We start from the raw sequence: 20,878 nt of genomic DNA, 5'->3' as shown, positions 1-20,878 counted from the left end.
TTGACCATATTGCTGAGCTCTCGAACTCTTCTTTCCTGTTCCTGGATTAGTTTGTCTCATTTTTTGTCAGCTTCTTGTTTTTCTATAATGGTGTCTTCTAAATCACTTATTCTTTCTGCCTCTTCAATCCGTGCATTGGAGGCCTCTAATTTATTATGTATCTCATTTATCGCATTTTTAAATTTTTCATGCCTATTTTTATTTTCCATTCTGTCTGTAGCTATAGTTTCTTTGATGTCCTCTATGTTTTTTTCAAGCCCTGCTATTAATTTTACCATTATTATTCTAAAATCTTGTTCAGTTATGCTGCTGATATCTGTTTTGAGCAGTTCATTAGCTGTCATTTCTTCTTGGAGTTTCTTTGGAGGAGAGCTCTTTCATTTCGTCATTTTAGTTAGCTTTCTGGCTCTTGTTGGTTTTAAAGACCTGTTATGCTCTCTGTATCTATGAGCGTTACTATATCCAAGAAGACTCTTTGACTGTCCAGGGCCTATCCTTTCAGAGAGTGTTTTTTGAATGGTATCCCTTGGTCTTCCTTGTTGGGACCTTGGTTATTTTATTTTTCTATTTGTAGTGATATTTGGGACTCTCCACCTTGTGTACTCTGGCTTGTGTCTTGAGGTAGCCCTGGAAAAGAAAACAGACAGACAAACACACAGGTAGCAAGAGCACACAAACGCAGAGGCTAATTCAACTAACATGCAAAGCGAGAGGGAAAATGAAAAAGTTAAGAGAAAAGACGGAGGAGGGAGGGCAAATAATAGGGAGTATAAGATACATAAAAGAGTCAAAAAGGAGAAAAGAAAAGGAAAAAAGAGGAAAACCAATGGACAAAGAATGGTTTAAAGCATATAACCGGATTTCCCAGCTACAGTTAAATAGCCTTGTATATGCAGTGCTGGTTGAAGAGCATAGAGAAAGAGAGAGAAGACAGGGCGGGGATGAAGCAAAATTGGAAATAGAATGAACAGGCAGAATGGATAAGAAGTTTTTTTCAAAGAGGTAAAGGGTAGAATATGGTTGGATAGGTGAGAGAAGGATGCTGGTATTATACAGAGAGACTATATAGTCTAATTACTCCTGAGAGAAAGAGATGAAAAGGTCGGGAGGTGTAGAATTTACATCTACAGAATGGACTCATTGTGATTGTTTAAGCAAGCCGGCGACCAGAGTTAATCAGGTCAGTGTTTTGGGGAAAAAAGAGAGAAAAGAGAAAGAAGAAAAAAAGAAAAAAAAAAAGGGAGGAGGGTAGCTCTCCAGCAGGGATGGGTGTGGCGTGATCCAATGCGTCAGGCGGGAGTTCTGCCTCGGGGGTTGTGGGGAGGAGAGTGACGGTGCTCCAGTCCCTTCTTGAACCAAGCGTTGCACCTCACTTTTTTTGGCGTGTAAACTCCCCATACCGGGGGCGCAGCCAAAGTTGGTTGCACTCTTCAACCCAGGCCAGTTCCAATCTCCAAATCCCAGTCAGCGCACCCCATTGAAATTCCCTTAGACACAGCTTCCCAGGCAATCCCCTTGGGGCAATTCCAGGTCTCCCGCCTCACTCTGGGGGTGGAGTCAGAATTGCTGCTTCCTTCTCGAGGTCGGGCTGGCGAGCATGGGCGGGAGCTTGCCTGCCGGGTGCGCTGGGCCGGAGCCCGCTGGAGTGAGGAAAACCAGGTCCCTCTATTGCTCGTCACCCGAAACACGAACTCACAGGCAACTTTCCCAGTTTTTAGCTCTTTGCCTTCCCTCTAGAGTTCCAGCCAGCCAGGAGCGCGGACGCCCGGTGTCCACGCGCACGGCTTTTCCAGGGGCCCCAGCTGCCCAGGAGGACAATGGCGGCAGGCGAGCCACCACTCTGAAGTCCAGCCGCCAGGAGCCAGCACAAAGAAGCAGTCTGTGCGTTCAGGCCCCCCGGGACCAGTTGGAGCGAGGGGACCTGGCGTGCAGGTATTTGGCAAGTACGGTCTTTCTATGCCCCAAGCGGAGGTCCCCCCCCACCCCCGAGTGGAGGTTTTTCTGTTTCGGACTCTCTCTTTTTCCCCTCTCACTCCCCGCAGAGGGGGATCGCCTCCAACCCTGAAGTCTCCGATCCTGGCCCGATTTTATCTTCCCCAGTTTGCACTCACGTTAGAAGCCTTTCTCAGTGGATTCTGCGTCCTTTTTCTCCCAATCTCTCAGGTTTTGTAAGGTTTCCAATGGCTTCAGATCTTTTCCGTGTGATGTATGGGCACGAGTGCAAGTACGGAGCTCCTTACTTCTCCGCCATCTTGCCCCCTCCGATAGGAATTGGAAAACTTAATCCTATTCATGGCAATATGCCCCACAGTGATCTACAGATTCAATGCAATCCATATCAAAATTTCATCAATATTTTTTGCAAAATGGAAAATTTATTTTAAACTTCATACGGACTTGCACTGGACCCCAAATAACCAAAACATATATATATATATTAAAAAAAGAACAAAGTTGAAGGATCAAACTTCCTGATTTTCACACATTATTACAAAGCTACAATAATCAAAACACTGTGGCACTAGCACAATAAAAGACATACAGATCAATGGAATAGAATTAAGAGTCCAAAAATAAAACTCATACATCTATGGTTAACTGATCTTCAGCAAGGGTGCCAACAACATTCAATAATGAAAGAATAGTCTCCTCAAGAAATAAAGGTGGGACAACTGAGAATCATATGTGAGAGAATGGAGTTGGAGTCTTATCTCACACCATATGTAACAGTCAACTCAAAATGGAGCAAGGACCCAAATGTAAGAGCCACAACTATTAAATTCTTAGAAGACAGCATAGGCACAGGAATGGTTTCTTAGATATAAAACCCAAAGCACAAGAAACAATAAAAAAGAAAAATTGAACTTCATAAAAATTAAAAACCTCCATACATCAGAGAGAGAGAGACTGAGAGTGAAAAAACTTCCCACAGTTTAGGGGAAGAAAAACTGCAAATCATGTCTGATCAGGATCTAGTATCTACAATATATAAAGAACAATTCAGCAAGTAAAGGACAATCAAAAAATGGGCAAAAGACTTGAATACATATTTTTACAGGAAGATCTACAAAGAAGGTACATGAATATGTTTGAAAAATTGTTAGTTATTAGAAAAATTCTATTCAATACCACAGTGAGCTATTACTTTACATCCACTAGAATGGCTGGAACTTAAAAATTGAAATGTATCAAGTGTAGGCAAGAATGTATAGAACCGGGAATCCTCCTACATGTGTGTGGGAATGTAAAATAGTGTAGCCACTGTGGAAAACGTTTTGGAGTTCCCTTAATAAGTTAAACATAGTATTACCATATAACCCAAGAATTCTACTCCCAGATATAGACCCAAAATAAGTGAAAACAGGAGTGCAAACAAAAACTGCTATAAGAATGTTCATAGTAGCACTATTCATAGTAACCAAATGGTGGGGAAAGCCTAATGTCCATAAACAAATGAATGGATTAGACAAAAAGTGGAATAGGGGCACCTGGGTGGCTCAGTCAGTTAAGCATCTAACTTTAGCTCAAGTCATGATCTCACAGTCTGTGAGTACAAGCTCCGGGTCAGGCTCTGTGCTGACAGCTCAGAGCCTGGAACCTGCTTCAGATTCTGTATCTCCCTCTCTCTCTCTGCCCCTCCCCTGCTCGCTCCCTATCACTCTCTCAAAATAAAGACATAAAATTTTTTTTAAATAGTGGAACATCCTTATAACAGAATATTATGCACATATATTATTATATATATTATAAGAGAAATTCTGAAACATGCTATAATATGTATGAACCTTGAAAATATTATGGTAAGTGAAAGCCAGACACACAAGGTCATAAGTTGTAGGATTCCATTTATATGAGGTGTCCAGAACAGGTAAATCAAAAGAAACCAAAAACAGATCGGTGGTTGGCAGGGCTACGTTAGGGGAAAACAGAAAGTGACTGCTTAATGGGTGTGCAGTTTTCTTTTGGGGCGATGAGAAGGTTGTGGAACTTAATAGAGATGATGGTGGCACGGCACTGTAAACACACTAAATGCCACTAAGTTGTACATATTTAAAATATTTTATGTTATGTGGATTTCACCCCAGTAAAAAAAGGCACTGATGTATATTACAATGTGAATGAACCTCGACAACATTAATGTAAGTGAAAGAAGCCAGAATCAAAAGGCCACATATTGCATGATCCTACTTACACAGAATATCTGAAACAGACGAATGCATAGAGGCTAAAAGCAGATTTGTGGTTTCCAGGAACTACAGGGGAGGGGAAATGGGGAGTGACTGCTTAACAGACACATTTGCTTTCAGGGTGATGAAAAAACCCTGAAACTAGACAGTGGTAAGGACTGTACAGTATTGTGAATGTAGTTAATGCTGTTGAGTGATACACTTTAAAATGGTTAAAATGATAAATTTTATATTATGTATATTTTACCATATCAAAAAAATGTATGTACCTCATAGCATGGTTCTGAGCATTCTGCCAACCCCTAAAAGCACAGTGATTAAGGTCTGTTTCTAATGTGATGAGTCTGTCTGTGCATACGAAAAAAGGCTTCCAGGGAAGTGTGGCAGGGGAGAATGAGCAGCTGAGGGAAGACATTCAGGAGGTGTTGACAATGAAATGAATGAAACCCAAGTGAAAAGAATACTGGGACAGTTTCTGGGTCTGGTGCTGACAGAGGAAACCAATCAGGGCTGAGAGCTCTCTGGCACCCCAAGGGCATATGGGCCATTTCTACCTGAGAGCTTTGTCCAGCAATCACCATGGGACCAGAATTAACTGCTGAGCCCAGAAAACGTCTTCCAAACATTTTCTCTACTTCTGAGGAATCCATCCAACAGCTGCATGAGAGTTTTGGCCATTTGAACGCTGTAACGCAGAATTTCTCCAACAAGATCACTGGGTCCAACTTCCTCAGCTTAAAATGAAGGGAAGTGAGGCCCGGAGAGATGAAGTGACCTGTGCAGGGTCACCAAGAAGAAGTGGGCCTAGAACCCAGCCTCTTGGGACTCCCAAAGAGGAAATGCATTGATGGCCAGGATGTGGTTATTTTTGGCGTATGAGTCAAGCATGCCAGCAGCATGGCCTGCAGATTTGGGGGGGAGGTGTCTCACCAATGGGAACCTCGGGATTTTGGGACAGGGGAGAGAACGAAGACTGTGCCCTAGCCCACCTACTCTGGTCTTGCTGAGAGCAACAGAATTCACAGACAGCTTCACCAGGAGCTCAGGGAGATGATCATACTGAAGGCAGTGAAGAATCAGGAAAGGGGGGAGGGAGAGCCCATGGCCCACAGCAAGCAGCAGCTACCCTGGGAGGAGTCTGCTGTGTGCAATATGACAGGGCTCACTGGAAGCAAGGCTGAGCAGAGTGTGATGAATGGACTCATTTACGGTCAGAGAAACAATAGGACTCCTTTGACAGGGTGCTTAAATTCTGAATTCCCAGTTCAGTTGGAGAGGAGGCCAAATGAAGTGAGGGGGCCTGTTGCTGGGCAGCCTGAGAGTTCAGAGAGCTTCCTCTCCTCCAAAGGTATGGGACACTGAGTGCCTAGAGGTTTTATTATTAAATGAGGCTCCCTTCCATCCTGTCTCCTGCTCTCTGCTGGAGGAAACAATCCTAGAAGGCATAAAAATGGTGCCAGAAAGAGGGTACCTCTTTGGTGCCTAAATAGAGGTGAAGGAGCCCTGAACCAAGGCCTGGCCTTGCCACCACATTCCTTTTGTGACACTAAAGTGAGTCACACCATCCATTCCTACAAAGAAGGGACAGGAATGTCTGGCTAGTGTCTCCTCTCTTTGACATATCATCCAACTCAGACTACAGAACCTGGAATAAGTGCTTTGCCCTCTCCGGTTTCACAGCTTTGCTGCCAAATGAGCTAGGCATCTGGTCCAGCCCCACTGCCTATTGGGGAGTGGATGACAGGACCAGGGCTGCAAGGTGACTTTTTTTTTTTTTAAGTTTATTCATTTACTTTTTAGAGACAGAGAAAGAGAGAGGCAGAGAGAGAATTCCAAGCAGGGGCTCAATCCCAACACAGGGCTCATCTCACAAACCATGAGGTCATGACCTGAGCCAAAATCAAGAGCCCTGGACACTCAACTGACTGAGCCACCCAGGTGCCCCTCCAAGGTGACTTCTTGATGCACTGCTTCCCACCCAGGTGTCCTCTAAAGAGAGCCTTCTCTGACCTGGACAAACACTTAATTTCTTGGAGAACTTGTCACCAGTTTTCTCCTGTCAGGTGAAAAGCCAAAGTAAATACTCAGGCTTATTCAAGCCCAGAAATTTTCTGGGGCTGAGTTGCTGGGGAGAGGGGGCAGCAGCAAATTAAAGGATACTACACGAAGGAAGACCCATCACAGAAGGTGTAATGCAACTTGATGGGCTTCTTGGATATCTTCCACTCCTGAGAATGCTGGCTGATATGAGCATGTTGGTGGGCAGGAGGCTGGTGAGGGGTGGGAGTGGAAGTCTGAGCACCTGGAGGGTGAGGGGTCTGAGCGTCCCCTTTTGGGGCTGACATTAGATGAGAGGGCATCTTTGCCCTGTAGTTGCGAAAGATCATGGGGTAGGAGAATTTCCTCCCTTTCCACGAGGCCCTTTCAGCTTCTCTGCAGGGAAGGAGACCAACATATCTTCTAGCCACTTGGCTCTTACTCACCAGGGACACTCTCTCTACACCCCTGCCCAGCTCCCAAGACTCTCATCCCATTTCTCTGTCCCCAGAGTACCTGTGCTCACCACCCCCCCTCAAAGGCAGTACTTTTAGGAAGAACTGGGAAGGCCCTGGTATCCCTCTGAAACTATTCCTTGACTGATTTCCACATGGGGTGAGGACCCACAGAGAAGGGGAGTTTGGAGGGTGGGAGCCAGGGGCTCTGCTGATCCCCCACTCCTGAGGTTACAACAAAAGAGCTTCCATCCAGAATGTTACAGTAAGGGGCAAACTGGGTGGCTCCCCTCCTCCCATATTCTGTAGCTGCAGTGATGGCCCATGGAAGCCCAAGGCATATGCCTTATATGGGGCTAGGTTTTAAATCCTTTATGACCCATGGTCTGAGCCTTTGGAGAAATGTAGACTAACTTACTGGGACCTGTGGGACCCAAAATCACAGATATCACTAATCACCCATGTCAATGTTTTTTGTTTGCTCTGAGAAGAATTTTGCTGCTGCTGCTGCTGCTGCTGTTGTAGGAAAACATCCAACAAATGATGTTAAGAAATAAACATTGAAGGCACAGAGCCTAAAAAGCGTAAGAAGCTGTGCAAAGGGTGAGGAGGTGGAGATCAATGACCTGGTGTCAGGTCCACCTAATTGTGGGACCTCCGGCAATAGCTTACCGACCTCCTTGAGCTACCGGTTTCCTCATCCACAAAATGGGCATACCCCTTCTTCTTCATCAGGTTATAGTGAGGGCTGAAAAGGACTGTGAGTGGGGAGAGCCTGGGGACGTGAGGGACAGCCATCACCCCATCACTGGTCACTGTCATTGGGGGCACTGGGCAGCTGGCACTTCCTGGCACTGCTCAAACACTTCCGTGAATTCCCCTTCAGGTTCACACAGGTAGTTGGCAGCCATACCCAACGCTCGCATCTGCCCCTAACTACCCAGGCGCTCACATAAGGCGACACATCTCCTGTAGCTTCTCTCGGGCCTCAGGGCAGGGGTCACTGAACTCCATACTGTCAGAGGCAGAGTTTCCGGGTCCTTGTTGGAGGGGTGATATGGTTATGTCTTCGAGGACTTTTGATCTGCCTGTGGCTGGAGAGGAAGAAGTTAGAGAGGGGTTCTAGAGAATGGTTTCTTCGTCATGTTCACATGGGGGTGAGGTGGCAGAGAGAGCAGGAGAACAGCTTCTCCTGACAGTCAAAATAATTGGGGGGCATCATTCATGCTTCCTGGGGACAGGAATCCCTGACTGGTCACTATAACACAGAGATATTGCTCTGTGAGTCAACTAAGCATGTGTTAGGAACAGGCATTTGCAGAGTTACATACTCAGCCTTATTTCCCCAGGACAGCCTGGGCTTGTGGCTGTCATGGATACTCAAGTCATTCCCTTTTGATATTTCTGATTAAAGACAGAAAATCTCAGTTCCATCAATTGGCTGCAACACTTCTCCGATATTGGCTAATCTTTGGCCTTCTGCAGAGGGTAGTGTGTATCAACAGAGTTTGACTGCATTTTTTTTTTACATATTGTGGTAAAATACAAATAACAAAAATTTACCATCCTATTTTTACATGTACAGTATTAAATACATTCACACTGTTGTGCAGCCATCATTATCACCCACCTCTATAAACTCTTTTCTGTCTTGTAAATTAAAGCTCTTACCCATTAAACAGTAACTCCTCTTTTTCTACTCCCCCCCCCCCCCCACCAGCCTGGGGCAAACATCCCTCTACTTTCTGCCTTTCTGAGTCTGACTACTCTAAGTACCTCATATTGGTAGAGCCACATAGTACTTGTCCTTTTGTGACTAGCTTATTTCACTTAGCATAATGTCCTCAAGGTTCTTCCATATTACAGCATGTGTCAGAATTTCCTTCCTTTTTAAGGCTGAGCAATATTCCCATGTGTGTAGAGACCACATCTTCTTTATCCATTTATCCATTGATGGAAACTTGGGGTGCTTCCATGTTTTAGCTGTTGCTACTATGAACGTGTGTGTGAGTGCGCGCGCGTATGTGTGCATCATTGAGATCCTGCTTTCAATGTTTTGAGTACCTACCCAGAAGTGGAATTACTGGATTATATGGTGATTCTCTTTTTACTGAGGAACTGCCATGCAGTTTCCCATAGTGGCTGCACCACTTTGCATTCCCGCCAGCAGTGCACAAGGGTTCTAGTATTTCCATATCCTCTTCAACTCTTGTTTTCTGGTGTTTTGTTTGTTTATGGTAAACATTCTACTGGGGATGAGGGAATATCTCACTGTAGTTTTTGATTTGCATTATTCTGACTAGTGATGTTGAGCATTTTTTCATGTGCTTGTTGACTTTTTATATATATCTTCCTGGAAAAACTGTCCATTCAAGTCCTGTGCCCATTTTTGAGTTAAGTTGTCTTTTTTGTTATAGAGTTTTATAAGTTCTCTATATAGACTGGAGTATAATTATCAGAAATGTAATTTGCAAATATTTCCATACTGTGAGCTGCCTGTGGATATTGTCTTTTGATGCAAAAATTTAAAAATTTTCATGATGTTCAATTTGTCTACTTTTCCTTTTGTTGCCTGTGCCTTTGGTATCATATCCAAGAATCACTGCCAAACCCGGTGTCATGAAGCTCTAGTCCTATGTTTTCTTCTAAGAATTTTCTTGTTTTAGGTTTTACATTTAGTTCCTTGATCCATTCTGAGTTATTTTTTTGTATGGTATTAGATAATGATCCAACTCTATTCATTTGCATGTAGAAATCCAGTTTTCCCAATGCCATTCGTTAAAAAGATGGAAGGCCCCATTGAATGATCTTGGCACCCTTGTCAAAAATTGTTTGACCATGTACATGAAGATTTATTTCTGGGGTCTCTATTCTATTCGGTTGGCCTTTATGTCTGTCTTTATGCTAATACCACAGTGTTTTGATTACTGTATCTTTGTAGTAAGTTATAAAATCAGGAAATGTGAGTCCTCCAACTTTTTCAAGATTGCTTTGGTTATTTGGAGGTCTCTTGAGATTCCATATGAATTTTAAGATGAGTTTTTCTATTTCTGCAAAAAATATCACTGGGATTTTGATGGGGATTGCAATGGATCTGTACATCATTCTGGATACTATCAGCATTTTAACAATTTTAACTCTTCCAACCCATAAACATTGGATGTTTCCATTTATTTGTGTCTTTTTGTTGTTATTTCCTCTTCTTTAATTACTTTCAGCAATGCTTTGTAGTTTTCATTCATTGTACAAGACTTGCATTTCCTTGCTTAAGTTAATTCTTAACTTTTCTCTTTTTTTCTGGTATTGTAAACGGAATTGTTTTTGTAATTTCCTTTTCAGAGTGTTGTTTGTGTGTAGAAATAAACTGGTTTTTGTGTGTTGTTGTACCCTGCCTCTGATTTATTCTAACAGTTTTGTTTGTGTGTAATCTTTATGGTTTTCTGTATATAAGGTCATATTATCTGCAAACAGATAATTTTAATTCTTGCCTTCCAATTTGAGTGTCTTTTATTCCTTTTCTTATCAATCTTGCTTTGGTTAGAACTTCCATTTCTATGTTGAATAGAAGGGGTGAACTTGGGTACCTTTGCCTCATTCCTGATCTTAGAAGAAAAGCTTTCCATCTTTCATTGAGTATGATGCTTGTTATATGTTTTTCACATATGACTTTTACCATGTGAAGGTAATTTGCTTCTATTCTGAGTTTGTTGAGTGTTTTTTAATCATGAAAGGATGCTGAATTGTCAAATACTTTTTCTGCACTAAGATGATCATGTGGTTTTCTCCCCTTCATTCTGTGATTTTTTTTGTGTTGAACCATGTTTGCATTCCAAGAATAAATCTTTCTTGGTGTCATGTTGTATAATCCTTAATGTGCTATTGAATTCTGTTTGTTAGTATTTTGTTGAGGATTTTTGCATCAATGTTCATGAAGGATATTGTCTGTAGTTTTCTTTTGTTGTAGTGTCCTTAGCTGGTTCTGGTATCAGGGTAATACTGGCCTGACTAGTTGAGAAGTGTTCCTTCTTATTGTTTTTGTCATTGTTGTTAAACTTTAAGAATGAAGAATGATTGTAATTTGTTCTTTAAGTGTTTGGTGGAGTTCACCACTGAAGCCATCAGGTCTAGGGCTTTTCTTTGTTGGTAGGTTTTTGATTACTGATTTAATCTCCTTAGTATTTATAAATCTATCTACATTTTCTTCTTCTTCCTGATTTAGCCTTGGTAGGTTTTGTGTTTCTAGGAATCTATCCATTCCATGAAAGTTATTTAAATTGTTGGTGTATGACTGTTGACTGTACTCTCACATAATCCTTTTTTTTGTAGAATTATTATTTTGTAGAATCAGTGGTAGAGTACCCACTTTCAATTCATTTAGTATTTTGAGTCTTCCCTCTTAGTTGTTCAGCTAAAAATTTGTCAGTTACGTTCATCTTTTCAAAGAATCAACTTTTGGTTTCATGACTTTCTCTATTTTTTTAATTCTCTATCTCATTTTTCTCTGTTCTAATCTTTATTTTTTTCCTTGTCTAGCTTTGGTGTTAGTTCCTTCTTCTTTTTCTAGGTCCTTAACTTGGAAAGTTAGGTTATTTGATGTCTTTCCTATCTTTTAACATAAGCACTTAAAACTAAATTACTCCCTTAGTATTACTTCTGCTGCATCCTGTAAGTTTTGGTATATTATGTTCTAATTTTCATTCATCTCTAAGTATTTTCTAATTTCTCTTGCAATTTCTTTTTTAATCTGTTGATTGTCTAAGAATGTGTTATTTACTTTCCACAATTTTGTGTTTTTTTCTAGTTTTCCTTCTGATATTGATTTCTAACTTCATCTGACTGTGGTCAGAAAAGATACTTTGTATATCCTTTTTAATTGATTGAGGCTTAATCTGTGGCCTAATATATGCCCTCTTCCATGGGCACTTGAAAAGAATGTATATTGTTTTGTTGTTTGTGCTCTAATTGGTTTATTGTGTTAAGTCCTCTATTTCCTTACTTATCTTCTGCCTAGTTGTTTTTCCATTATTGTGAGTAGAGTATTGAAATTTTCAAACACTATTGTAGAACTATCTTTAAACTGTCAGTTTTTGCTTCAGCTATATATATATATATATATATATATACATATATATATATATTTGCATCAGATATTTTTATGGTCTATCATTAAGTGCATAAACATTTATAATTATTACATCTTCTTGCTGTATTGAAACTCTTATTAATACCAGTGTCTTTTTTCTTTTATAACCGTGTGTGTGTGTGTGTGTGTGAGAGAGAGAGAGAGAGAGAGAGAGAGAGAGAGAATGTGTATGCACAAGCAGGGGTAGGGGAAAGGGAGAGAGAGAATCTCAAGCAGGCTCCATGTCCAACGCTCTATGCAGGGTTTGATCTCAACAATGTGAGATCATAACCTGAGCCAAAATCAAGAGTTGGATGGTCAACCGACTGAGCCACCTAGGCACCCCTCTTGTAATCTTTTTGATTTAAAATCTATTTTGTCTGATACTAGTATTGCTACCCCTGCTCTCTTTGGTTAATATTTGCATAGAATATCTTTTCTCCATCCTTTCATTCTCAACCTGTTTGTGTCATTGGATCTCAAGTGAATCTCTTATAGATAGTACATCATTGCATCACGTGTTCTTATCCATTCTGCCAATTTCTGTCTTTTGATTGTGAATGGAAATTCACATTTAAAATAATTATTGACAAGGGACTTCTGTGACTATACTTTTTGTTTACTAAATGCCTTATGGCTTTTGTCTCTCAGGTCCTACAATACTGTTCTGTGTTGATTGTCATAGATGTTTAAATTCCTTTCTCATTTGCTTTTTTGTGTATTCTATAGCTATTTTCTTCCTACTTACAATGGGGGAAACAATGCGGATTACATTTAACATCCTAAAGTTCTAACACTCTAATTTGAATGTTTACCAGCTTAACTTCATTAACTTACAAAACTCTCCTTTACAGCTTCATCCCCACCTCTTTCAGCTGTCATAAGATTACATCTTTATAATTTTTTTAATGTTTATTTATTTTTAAGAGGGAGAGAGAGAGAGACAGTGTGAGCAGGAGCGGGGAAGAGAGAGAGGGAAACACAGAATCTGAAGCAGGTTCCAGACTCTGAGCTGGCAGCACAGACCCTGACACAGGGCTTGAACTCATGGATCATGAGATCATTACCTGAGCCAAAGTTGGACACTTAACTGACTGAGCCACACAGGTGCCCCTATAAGATTACATCTTTATATATTATGTGCACCAAAATATAAACTAACAATTCTTTTAAATTTATTAGTATTTTAAATTACATAGAAAACAAGATTTGTAGTTCCCAAAGTTACAGTAATACTAGCTTTGAAACTAATAATTTTTTTCTTTAAATATGTTATTAGTCTTTCAAATCACTTAAAAAGCAGGGGCGCCTGGGTGGCTTAGTCGGTGTAGCATCCAACTCCGCTCAGGTCGTGATCTCGCAGTTTGTCAGTGTGAGCCCCGCATTGGGCTCTGTGCTGACAGCTCGGAGCCTGGAGCCTGCTTCGGATTCTGTGTCTCGCTCTCTCTCTGCCCCTCCCTTACTTGCACTCTGCCTGTCTGTCTCTGTCTCTCTCAAAAATAAAAGAAAAACACTTAAAAATTAAATAAATAAATCATGTAAAAAACAAAAAGTACAGTTACAACCCAGTTACAATAATACTAGCTTTTATAACTGTTCGTATATTTGCTTTTATTGAGATCCTTATTCTCCATACAGCTTTAAGGTGCCTAGTGACCTTTCATTTCACCTTGCAGGACTCCCTTCAGCCTTTCTTGAAGGGTAGATCTAGTGGTCATGAACTCCCTTGGGTTGTGTCAATCTGGGAATGTTAAAATGTTTTAATATCTCTCTCAATTTGAAGGACAGTTTAGCTGAATTTAGGATTTTGGTTTTTTTCTTTTTTCTTTTTTCTTTGAGCACTCTGAATATACAGCCCTGGTGCCTTGTGGCCTCCAAAGTTTCTGATGAGAAATCTGCTGATAATCTTATTGAGAATTCCTTATATGTAGTGATTTGCTTTTCTCTTGCTGCTTTCCAGATTCTCGGTTATTGTCTTTTGAAAGTCTGATTATAATGTATCTTGGTGGGGGTTTCTTTGAGTTCATGTTACTTGGAGTCTGTCAAACTTCTCTGGTGTTTATACTCATGTCTTTCATCAGATTTGGGACTTTTCAAGCCATCATTTCCTCAAATATTCTTGCTATCCCTTTCCTCTTTCTTTCTTCTCCTTCGGCCGCCTCCACAATGTGCATGTTATTCTCCTGGATGACACCCCACAGGTCCCTTAGGCTCCATTTATTTTTAAAAAATCTTTTCTTTCTGTTCTACAGATTCAATAAATTTCAATTCTTCTACCTTCACATTTGCTTATTCTTTCTTCTGCCTGCTCAAATCTGGGTGGCCATGTTTTGTGCTTATTGCACTTATTTTCACAGTTGTCCCCCTGTAGCAGGTTTTAGGTGGTATAAGGATATGGTGACATGAACTTGTGGCAGTGGCCCTCCATGACTAAAAGTCCGGAGGCATCATTTCAGGTCCACATGTGTCTGAGCCTCTGCTACCATACAACTGGAGCCACATGCCCTCCCTTAATACAGGTAGGCTCAGCTTCTCATCCTGGTTTCAAAAATGAAAGTGAGTTTCAAGCTCAGGCTCCAGAGGAGTCCTGAGTGCCTCAGAATGAAGTCTTCCTCACTGTCAGCCAAGCCTTCAGGTTTCTGGCTGATACTTGGGTACCATCTCTGGTATATGCCTGTATGAGTGGTTCCTGGTCCCTTCTTGGCCCTGAGTCCCATATAGTAGCTGGTTGGCCTCCTGGAACATCTTCTAGTCTGACTATTCCTGTCTGGCTTGGCCCTAGTTGCCTTGGGTCTTTGAGGGTGATAGCCTCTCGCTACAACCAGGAACCATTGTTGACAAACTTCTCTCAGTTCTCCTTCTGTAAGGCTGGGCTACTTTCCAGAAATAGCTGCTGTCCCCTCAGGGAGTAGACTCAACTCCTGAAGTCTGCCTACTCCAAGTCTGCCTGGCCCCAGAACTGCAAAGGGAGCAGTTGGTAAGATGTGATAGCACATGTGCATGAACAGATAGCAGAAGGAAAATTCAAAGTGGCCCAAAACTGGAATAACTCTACAATATATCCAAACTTGGAAAGGTTTTTGAGTGAAAGTGGGCATTATTAACTGTTACGTCAGAACAATAAGCAAAAACTGGGACATTCCTGGGCAAGATAGGTCACATGGTTAATTATAAACTATTAGGGGAAGTTAATCATTCATTTTGGCATGCATGTGTGAGACAAATTTCTAAATACATCAAGGACCTATCAGAAATGCAGCACCATGAACATACATCTAGTCAGAATGATGCACATCATAACAAATCCCATTTTGGTGGGGTAGCAGAGGAAAACAGTCAGAAAGACAAAGAAGGCAATAGAAGGCATCGCCTGCAAGATCATTAGGAAGAAAAATCATGAAATCACAGTGTATCTTGAAGATACTTTGTCTTCTCTCAAAAGGATTGTGTTGATATAGGGCCGGCTCAGGAGTGAATATAATAAAACCAGGAGCACCTAAAGTGGGATGCTGGAAGTGATGCTGTGGGTTATTGAACCACAGTGAGAGAAAGCACATCAACAGAGGTAAAGGAACTTGGGAAGTGAGGGGGGGCAGCTGGATCTACTGCAAACAAGGAAGCTGAAGACGTCAGCTCCATTGGGGAAGGTATTCTTTGTCTTCGCGTTCCCATGTATACCCCCAGGATTTAGAACAGTGAACGATAACTAGCGATTGTTCACTAAACATTTGTTCACTGAAAAGATACAGGAGGAGCTTGATATGGAGAATGAGGCCTGGAGGAAGGCAAGTCACACAGCCAGCGAGAGGCAGGGTCAGAAATAAAATTCAAACTTCTCAAATTGCAGCCTTACTTCAGTGTCTGTGGGAATCAATTGGACAATCTTTGAGCGTTCCCACCTGATGCCGATCCTTCCACCACCTACTTCTTTGCAAATACAGTCCTCCCTTGCCTACCCCATTCTACCATCTGCCATCACAGCTGGTTGGGGGGAAGGCAACAGGAAATTCCATGAGACTTTGCCCTGCCATCTCCATCCCCAACTTATTTCTCTGGGTTTCTGGCTGTACAGCTGCTGCTATACTGTCTGGTCTACTGCCACCTGTTCTTTCCCATAAGTCTTTCTTTCTGTTGTGTGTCTTCCTCGGTGGAATAGCAGGTCCCTCTATACCTTTCTCTTCTTCCTGCATGAACTGGCCCAGTTTGGGACATTCTGTTAGGTCTGGTATCCAAATACTTCCCTTCAGATACTAGTTCCCCCACTTGCTGTGTGAGTAGGAGCAACACAGATCTCTCTCTTGAGTAGAGGGAGTGAGTCTGGGATACTGAGGGTGGTGGAAGATGTAGGTTTGATAGGGATGTTGCCCTGTGTGAAGGGATCCACATCACCAGGAACAGAGGGCATGTAAAAACAATCAAATGATGAGACTGCACTGTGGAGTGACTGGGTTGAGATGTGTCAACTTTTATGGGAAAGAATCTGTGTCAATAGCTTCTGCCAACAGCCAGGACAGCCATGTATCCCTCCTATCAGAAAACTAAATCAAACCATCTCATCAACCTATACTGGGAACCCTCTAACCCCTTCCCCAGCCCCACCCCCACCTCCAAAGATCGGCTAAGAGCTCTTGCTGGGATCTTTTATTACCTGTTTTCTTCTTGACTTCTCTTCCAGTTGAGAGGGAAAAGCTCAGACAGCCAGTAGAGGACTCGTAGACAAGCTGGTAAGGTGAGTTCACGCCCACAGTTGGAGTGCTCATGGAGGAATCTGGAGTGGAAGATGGAGGAACTCTTTTCTCAGTTTTTGTATTTTAACCAAAAATTTAATATTAGATTTTTTGTTCTTGCAGTATGGTGGAGTAGATAGTCTAAAGTGCCCTTGTTGTTACAAAACAACCAGAACTTGGAAGAAAAAGAATTTTTAATGCATGAACAGGCTCAGACTAATTAAGGGGAATCTTTCAGATTCCTTTCCGACAGTATCCTTCACCCCACTACAATATCCCTCAAGGGAGAAATGACACCAGCACAAGGAGCAAAGAGCAGCAAGCACAAAAGGTGACAGTATTACTGTGAGGGCAAATGTAGGTATAAGTGCGACACTAGGTGGAGGGAATAAACACTGATTCCCCATATCCAGGGAATCAGTCTCTTTCAGAATCACACTGTTTCATGTAGAATCATTTGCTATCTGACCACTTGAGAATCAAAATTTAGTACCCCCAACACTGGTAGAAAATCTTGATCATACTTAAATAAACCTCATGAAATCATTGGCTCACTCATCCCCCAAATATGGTCATTTCACTGGTTAGGCATGAAATTGTTTTTAAATGTTATTTGATTTATCATGGTTCATTCAAATTCATAAAGAAAATGGCAGACCTGATCTAAACAGATAAAGACTATATATAACCAGAGATCTCACACATGCAAATAATAATCTTTACTAGTGATTCAAAAGTTAAGATCATGACATCTTTCAGTATCTTCTAAATGAGCAGAAATGAACTGACAACAGCCAATACTGGTAAAGATGGGATAAAACCAGTCAACCATGCTGGTATAGACAAAATACATCTTGGAAACAGTCTTCAGCAAGAGCTGTACACATATTGAAACTTTCTGCCCCAGTTATCCCTCTTAATCAATCTTTTATCACTCTTAACCAATAGACACTGAAGTTGCATGTTGCAATGCGTATTACACTAATAGTAGGAAACCTGAAAACCTAAGCATTTGGTTAATAATAGAAAATGAATATAAGTCTATAACCAATTAAAACAACAATTATTAAAGTAAATAGCTACGTTGGCAAACATTTGTGTCTCACTTAAGGAAACTGAGAAACAGGAAAATTATAGTATTGTTTATGTAGTTATATACTTAACATAATATATAAACATATATGGAGAGAGAGAGAGATAGAGAGACAGAGACAGGGAGAGACAGGTGGAAGCACAAAAAGGAGACTGCAAAAATGGAAAATAGGTCTTACGTAAGGATGGCAAGATTATTTGTTTTCTTTTTTTGTATGTGTTTTACTTAGTAATGTTGCCAACAACTGAAAATCAAGGAGCAGAGTCTAGTTTTCTTCCATGACAAGGCATGACTTGTATGAACTTGCTGGAGAAAGGCAGGAAAGGAGGCTAATCACTAAGGAAATGCTACCTTAAGCAAGGGGTATATTCTGGCAGTAGCTTTACGGGAAGACTGCTCCAGACCCAGTTACAGCTTTGGTCTACCTCATGCAATAAGATGGTCCAGAAAAGCAAAAGTCATTCAAAATAAGTCAATAGCATTTGCATCTTCTTTTTAATGCCCTGTAAGAGCTAACTCAAGTCCTTCTAGGATTAATGCTTTTCCAGAAGGAACAGATCAGTCCTTCATTTATCTTTTGTTGGTTAGGGTGGGGTTTTTTTTTNAAGATGGGATAAAACCAGTCAACCATGCTGGTATAGACAAAATACATCTTGGAAACAGTCTTCAGCAAGAGCTGTACACATATTGAAACTTTCTGCCCCAGTTATCCCTCTTAATCAATCTTTTATCACTCTTAACCAATAGACACTGAAGTTGCATGTTGCAATGCGTATTACACTAATAGTAGGAAACCTGAAAACCTAAGCATTTGGTTAATAATAGAAAATGAATATAAGTCTATAACCAATTAAAACAACAATTATTAAAGTAAATAGCTACGTTGGCAAACATTTGTGTCTCACTTAAGGAAACTGAGAAACAGGAAAATTATAGTATTGTTTATGTAGTTATATACTTAACATAATATATAAACATATATGGAGAGAGAGAGAGATAGAGAGACAGAGACAGGGAGAGACAGGTGGAAGCACAAAAAGGAGACTGCAAAAATGGAAAATAGGTCTTACGTAAGGATGGCAAGATTATTTGTTTTCTTTTTTTGTATGTGTTTTACTTAGTAATGTTGCCAACAACTGAAAATCAAGGAGCAGAGTCTAGTTTTCCTCCATGACAAGGCAGGACTTGTATGAACTTGCAGGAGAAAGGCAGGAAAGGAGGCTAATCACTAAGGAAATGCTACCTTAAGCAAAGGGTATATTCTGGCAGTAGCTTTACGGGAAGACTGCTCCAGACCCAGTTATAGCTTTGGTCTACCTCATGCAATAAGATGGTCCAGAAAAGCAAAAGTCATTCAAAATAAGTCAATAGCATTTGCATCTTCTTTTTAATGCCCTGTAAGAGCTAACTCAAGTCCTTCTAGGATTAATGCTTTTCCAGAAGGAACAGATCAGTCCTTCATTTATATTTTGTTGGTTAGGTTGTTGTTGTTGTTTTTTAACTCTAGGCTTGTTTAAAGAGGAGCATCTGGAACAGACACACCAACAAATAAGAGATTTCTTAGGGAGTGTGGTGGAACAGTCTTGTTAACACAGCAGGATGCAGACATTACCAAATCCTCTCCAGAGTTCAGCTCAATTCTCTGCAAATTCTCCTCCACCAGATTAACCACAACCCAGAAGGGATGTAGGAAGTCACTGCATCACAGGGAAAGTCTGTGATCCTGCAAGAATGCTCAAACACCTTATGGGGTGGAATGCTAATGGTGACAACCATTTCCTTTTCAAGGTAAGGGAACACTACATTCAGGCAGGAGAGCACCATGGGTAGGTCTGAGGGTGGGCGGCTGGGCCACGTGGGACTTTCATACCCATGCAACAGACCAGTAGGCAGTGTCCCGCACAAATGAGATGGATCTCTAAGCTCCACACGGAATGCAAGGTGCAGGACTCCATGTGTGCTGTATCTGTGTATACACTATCTGTGTAAATAGTTACAGCATAGTTAGCAGGCCAGCGTTATCATGGCATACCTGATCTTGAACAGCATGGGCACAGAGTAAATTCCCATAAAACAAAGACCAGGTCACAGCAAACAGTGTGGGGGTGGGGGAGGGGGAGTCCAACTGGAATTTTATTTTAGAAAAGGAAAACAAACTCAATACCCAAAACATAAATAATCCAACCTAAAAATGGGCAGAAGACATGAACAGACATTTCTCCAAAGACAACCAGATGGTCAAGAGACACATGAAAATATGCTCAACATCACTCATCAGGGAAATGAACCACAATGAGATACCACCTCACACCTGTCAGAATGGCTGAAATCAAAACCAAAACAACAAGCATTGGTGAGAATGCGGAGAAAAAGGAACCCTTGTGCACTGTTGCTGGGAATGCAAACTGGTGCAGTCACTGTGGAAAACAGAATGTAGGCTCCTCCAAGAACTAAATAGAATTATTATATGACCCAGTAATCACACTCCTGGGTATTTACCCAAAGAATACAAAAGCACTAATTCAAAAGGATATATGTGCTCCGATGTTTACTGCAATATTACTTAAAATAACCAAATTACAGAAGCAGCCCTAGTGTCCATCAACAGAAGAATGGAGAAAGAAGACGTGGTGTGTATACATACAATAAAATATTATTCATCCATAAAAAAGAATATCTTCCCATTTATAGTGACATGGATGGAGCTAGAGAGTATTATGCTAAGTGAAATAAGTCAGTCAGAGAAAGACAAATACCAAATGATTTCTCTCATATGTGGGATTTTGGAAATAAAACAAATAAGCAGAGGGAAAAGAGAGACAGACAGACAGACCAAGAAACAGACCCTTAAATACAGAGAACACACTGGTGGTTACTGGAGGGGAGGTTACTGGGGTAGCGATGAAATAAGCGACGGGGATTAAGCGTACACTTATCATGAAGAGCACTGAGCAATGCAGAGAATTGTTGGCTCACTATATTGTACACTTGAAACTAGTATAACACTGTGTGTTGATTATGCTGGAATTAAAATTTAAAACTTCATAAAATTAGGGGTGCCTGGGTGGCTTAGTCGGTTAAGCGTCCGACTTTCGCTTAGGTCATGATCTCACGGTTCGTGGGTTCGAGCCCCACGTCGGGCTCTGTGCTGACTGCCAGCTCAGAGCCTGGAGCCTGTTTCAGTCTGTGACTCCCTCTCTCTCTGACCCTCCCCTGCTCACGCTGTCTCTCTCTCTCTCTCCTAGAAATAAATAAAA

The 20,878-nt window shown here is 41.2% G+C and overlaps 1 protein-coding gene across 1 annotated transcript in view; it reads right to left on the bottom strand.

Annotated features, from left to right (window-relative positions):
* The window catches only part of CUNH3orf20 (chromosome unknown C3orf20 homolog), a 61,407-nt gene that overhangs the window by 26,437 nt on the left and 14,092 nt on the right, over positions 1-20,878 (bottom strand). Inside the window, 3 exon segments of the mRNA XM_039225405.1 lie at positions 6,348-6,620; positions 7,632-7,773; positions 16,450-16,569. Coding sequence (XP_039081336.1) covers positions 6,348-6,620; positions 7,632-7,773; positions 16,450-16,569 — 535 coding nt within the window.

Source organism: Hyaena hyaena, unplaced genomic scaffold, assembly GCF_003009895.1.
Source record: "Hyaena hyaena isolate Hyena2069 unplaced genomic scaffold, ASM300989v1 scaffold_2139, whole genome shotgun sequence".
Classification (NCBI taxonomy): Eukaryota; Metazoa; Chordata; class Mammalia; order Carnivora; family Hyaenidae; genus Hyaena; species Hyaena hyaena.
The sequence above is the reverse complement of the archived record's forward strand: the minus strand, read 5'-3'. Positions and strand labels throughout refer to the sequence as shown.